The 5000-nt window shown below is 37.5% G+C and overlaps 2 protein-coding genes across 5 annotated transcripts in view; both read right to left on the reverse strand.

Annotated features, from left to right (window-relative positions):
- LOC113068554 (gephyrin-like) overlaps nt 1-5000 on the reverse strand; it is a 1122288-nt gene that overhangs the window by 851886 nt on the left and 265402 nt on the right. The gene's annotated exons all lie outside the window — the stretch shown is intronic.
- LOC113068579 (ena/VASP-like protein) overlaps nt 1-5000 on the reverse strand; it is an 18463-nt gene that overhangs the window by 9116 nt on the left and 4347 nt on the right. For both annotated transcript variants that reach the window (XM_026241359.1, XM_026241358.1), the window contains exons 2-3: nt 3413-3581; nt 2757-2934 (exon numbers count right to left, since the gene is read on the reverse strand). In XM_026241359.1, the coding sequence (XP_026097144.1) occupies nt 2757-2934; nt 3413-3581 (347 nt within the window). The remainder of the gene's footprint in view (nt 1-2756; nt 2935-3412; nt 3582-5000) is intronic.

The following is a 5000-nucleotide window of genomic DNA, read 5'->3' on the forward strand; positions in this document are numbered from 1 at the left end:
TTTGGTGATTAGTGTTTAGTGATTGGTGATTAGTGTTTGGTGATTAGTGATTGGTGATTGGTGATTAGTGTTTGGTGATTGGTGATTAGTGTTTGGTGATTAGTGTTTGGTGATTAGTGTTTAGTGTTTGGTGATTAGTGTTTAGTGATTGGTGATTAGTGTTTGGTGATTAGTGATTGGTGATTAGTGTTTAGTGTTTAGTGATTGGTGATTAGTGTTTAGTGATTGGTGATTAGTGTTTGGTGATTAGTGTTTGGTGATTAGTGTTTAGTGTTTGGTGATTAGTGTTTAGTGATTGGTGATTAGTGTTTGGTGATTAGTGATTGGTGATTGGTGATTGGTGATTAGTGTTTAGTGATTGGTGATTAGTGTTTAGTGATTGGTGATTAGTGTTTGGTGATTAGTGTTTGGTGATTGGCGTTTGGTGATTGGTGTTTGGTGATTAGTGTTTAGTGATTGGTGATTAGTGTTTGGTGATTAGTGATTGGTGATTGGTGATTGGTGATTAGTGTTTAGTGATTGGTGATTAGTGTTTAGTGATTGGTGATTAGTGTTTGGTGATTAGTGTTTGGTGATTAGTGTTTAGTGTTTGGTGATTAGTGTTTAGTGATTGGTGATTAGTGTTTGGTGATTAGTGATTGGTGATTGGTGATTGGTGATTAGTGTTTAGTGATTGGTGATTAGTGTTTAGTGATTGGTGATTAGTGTTTGGTGATTAGTGTTTGGTGATTGGCGTTTGGTGATTGGTGATTGGTGATTAGTGTTTAGTGATTGGTGATTAGTGTTTAGTGATTGGTGATTAGTCTTTAGTGATTACTGTTTGGTGTTTAGTGTTTGGTGATTGGTGATTAGTGTTTAGTGATTGGTGATTAGTGTTTGGTGATTGGTGATTAGTGTTTGGTGATTACTGTTTGGTGATTAGTGTTTGATGATTGGTGATTAGTGTTTAGTGATTGGTGATTAGTGTTTGGTGATTAGTGTTTAGTGATTGGTGATTAGTGTTTGGTGATTAGTGTTTGGTGATTGGTGATTAGTGTTTGGTGATTAGTGTTTGGTGATTAGTGTTTGGTGATTAGTGTTTGGTGATTAGTGTTTGGTGATTAGTGTTTAGTGATTGGTGATTAGTGTTTGGTGATTAGTGTTTAGTGATTGGTGATTAGTGTTTAGTGATTACTGTTTGGTGTTTAGTGTTTGGTGATTGGTGATTAGTGTTTGGTGATTGGTGATTAGTGTTTGGTGATTACTGTTTGGTGATTAGTGTTTGGTGATTGGTGATTAGTGTTTGGTGATTAGTGTTTAGTGATTAGTGTTTGGTGATTGGTGTTTAGTGATTGGTGATTAGTGTTTAGTGATTGGTTATTAGTGTTTGGTGAATGGTGATTAGTGTTTGGTGATTAGTGTTTGGTGATTAGTGTTTAGTGATTGGTGATTGCTGATTAGTGTTTGGTGATTAGTGTTTAGTGATTGGTGATTAGTGTTTAGTGATTGGTGATTAGTGTTTGGTGATTAGTGTTTAGTGATTAGTGTTTGGTGATCGGGGATTAGTGTTTAGTGTTTAGTGATTAGTGTTTGGTGATTAGTGTTTATTGAGTGGTAATTAGTAGGGGTGTAACGGTACGTGTATTCGTACCGGACCATTTCGGTACAGGGCTTTCAGTACGGTGCACATATGTACCGAATGACGGAATGCAATATTTTGTTGCCGGGAACAAAATCCCGCCCTGCAGCTGATTTTGAAGGCCGGCGACACACTGGATGTGTGGCGCAAGCGTCTCAGCTGCGTGGCGTGTCTTTTTTTAATTCTGCTCCAATGTTAACAGGTTAGAGCTTGCAGACTGCCTGCGTGAGTCGCGCATCTCAGGCGCGGCTCGAGCCTCGTGGAAAATGTGTGCATGCTAGAAATAGAACGCAAGCGTTGCTGGAAGTGTTTCCAGGCAAAATAGAATAGGAAAATATGTTTATATGCCATTTTGTACACAAATACATATTAATTCATGACATTTTGATGTTTGAAAGTCTATAGGTTGACAAATTCAGATATAAATGTAATTAAAAAAATAAATTAAGAATTATACATTTTCAAAAATTGCACCTGTCAAACATAGTCTATTTTGCCGTCAATACTGTTGACGGTGTCCTTTATCAGTAGGCTTTATATTTATGCTCAACATGAAGTATAGATATTGTTGTCATGAAGACAAGAGCCTGGTCTGTCGGCGGTCTCCCTCTATGTCACCTACAGCAGCAGCATGCTGGGACTTTAAAACCGAGGTACGTACCGAACCGTGATTTTTGCGTACCGTTACACCCCTAGTGATTACTGTTTGGTGATTAGTGATTAGTGTTTGGTGATTGGTGATTAGTGTTTAGTGATTGGTGATTAGTGATTGGTGATTAGTGATTGGTGATTAGTGTTTGGTGATTGGTGATTAGTGTTTGGTGATTAGTGATTGGTGTTTTTTTTTGTGTTTGGTGATTAGTGTTTAGTGTTTAGTGATTAGTGTTTGGTGATTATTGATTAGTGTTTAGTGATTGGTGATTAGTGTTTAGTAATTGGAGATTAGTGTTTGGTGATTAGTGATTGCTGATTAGTGATTGGTGATTAGTGTTTGGTGATAAGTGATTGCTGATTAGTGATTGGTGATTAGTGATTGCTGATTAGTGATTGGTGTTTAGTGATTGGTGATTGCAGATTAGTGATTGGTGATTAGTGATTGGTGTTTGGTGTTTGCTGATTGGTGATTAGTGATTGGTACCTGGCTCCTGGCTGCTGAGCACGTTGAGGGCGAACAGCATGGCGTTGGAGAAGGTGGTGGCCTCCTCTTTACTGGCGAAGTTGAGTCCGTACACCTGCCGCGCGTCACGCCACTGGTGGAAGGTGGGTGTGGCCTGGTTATACTTCAGACCCTTCACGATGGAGTAGTTGATGACCACCTGAGGTCAGAGGTCAGAGGTCAGTGTGTGCTCAGGCTCTGCAATATCACTTTGACTAGTGATAATTAATGGAGTGGTGTCTGTGGTGAATTCCATTCAAAAGTGATTGTGTTATAATTTTAATAATGATTGTTTATCATTGAATTTTCTATGTAGGGCAAAACGTTACTGGTGATATCATAACACACTATATAGATAACAACTGCAAACATTATGTGTATTAAAAACAAATCTGAACTGTTATGTTTAAATATGCAAATGAGCATATTCTGATCATTGGATGAAGTTTTAGATTTTGGATTTCTCTTTTTATCACTCCATAAATCAGAAACCCATTTTCACCATTGTTTTTGCTAGTGAAATGTTGTATAAATCAGTGTGAATGAAATATGAACAAACCTTCAGAATATAGAGCGGATTAAAACTGTAAAGTTTGGTGTCTGTAAGAGAAAAACTGATGGTAAGTGACGAGACGCACCTGCTGGTCCTGCAGTTTGACTCCCACCACGCGGAAGCTGCTGCTGCTGGTGTTGTGGTAGATGTTGATTCGACTGAAGCCCTGCTGACCCGGTTTGATCGGCACCCATTTCTTGCTGGTGTCGTCATAGACCATGACAGAGGCGCGGGCCTGACAGATGCTCTGCTCGCTGAGACAAACCAAACACAGCGGGTCAATCGATGCAAACACACTGCCCTCATCAGAGTCATTACCCACACAACCAGCAGCAGAACACACCAACAAACACAGAGCTACAACACCACTCACATTCGCTTTGAAACATCTACTATATATGAACAAACCTTCTCTGTGACATGAATACACCAATGACTAAAGAGTCTCAGACTGCAGAAACACACCAGTGTGACACGACGCATTACACTGAAGACGATCTCATAACACTCCTCTTCACCACTTACAGAAGTGATTCAGAGTCTACAGAAGAATCATCTGGAACGAATCAGAGAAACCGCATCGCTCTGCGTCAGGGCTTTCTGAGGCTTGTCTTACAGTTTCCTACAGATGATCATATCCTCAACAGACTTATGCAGCTGTGATGGTCATAATTAATTAATATTCAGTTATATTATGGATTAAACTCCACTGCCACCAGATCAGAACGAAACTGAATTGATCTGAATCATGACTCTATTGTCTTCTGCACAGATGCTTTACAGATGAAAGCTGTTTCATAACTGAGGACTTTTTCAACACTAACACTGATGTTTTACTGTTTATAAACTGCTTTGAAACAAATGATGAAAGCTTGTTTTCACTGCAGGATTATAAAAAAGTTAAATAAAAAAGGTAATTGCAACTTTTTTCTTGCAATTCATAGATAGTCAGAATTGTGAGATATAAACTCTGAATACAGAGGGGAAAAAATAAGTCAAAATTGTGATTACACTTTATATATTTTTTATTCCATAGTTGAAACAAAACAAAATCAAAGGAAACTGAGATGTAGTGAATCATTCGTTTATATACAGTATCACAATTTAGGATTCTGAGATACAGAATGATGAATCCTGAGCAGACTAACCACATAAACTTTCCTTTTATTTATTCTCCATATGAATAAAATACAATCTGGATTAAATCTTCAATCTTGCTTTTGTTATGAAACTAAACAGAGATTATGAAGTTAAAATAAAGCCTGAAAGATGAAGAGTAAGAGTTGTGGAAGATTGCTTCTGCCACAGAATAAAAAAAGGTAATTGTGACAATTTAGACTTTTTTCTTGCAAATGCAAATTGTGAAATGTGAAACTCCTAGAATTCTAATAAAAAACAAGCATACACACATAAACATGTAATTGTGCAAGTGTGTAGAGTTTAGCAGAGATGCTATGTTAAGATCATACTAATATACATCATTTTGATCAAACAATTAATAGTCTGTTGTCTGCCGTTATTCCCACAATCAAATCTACACCCTTGCAATTGTTAGAAAAAAAAGTCTGAATTGTCAGATAAACAGTTTTTATATTCTGTGAAGAAAATAAACTTCCATAAGTTGGTCAACATCAGAAATCATCTAAGTAAAGAAAAGTGTTTAACCTCCTGAA

Source organism: Carassius auratus, linkage group LG45M (genome assembly GCF_003368295.1).
Source record: "Carassius auratus strain Wakin linkage group LG45M, ASM336829v1, whole genome shotgun sequence".
Lineage (NCBI taxonomy): Eukaryota > Metazoa > Chordata > Actinopteri > Cypriniformes > Cyprinidae > Carassius > Carassius auratus.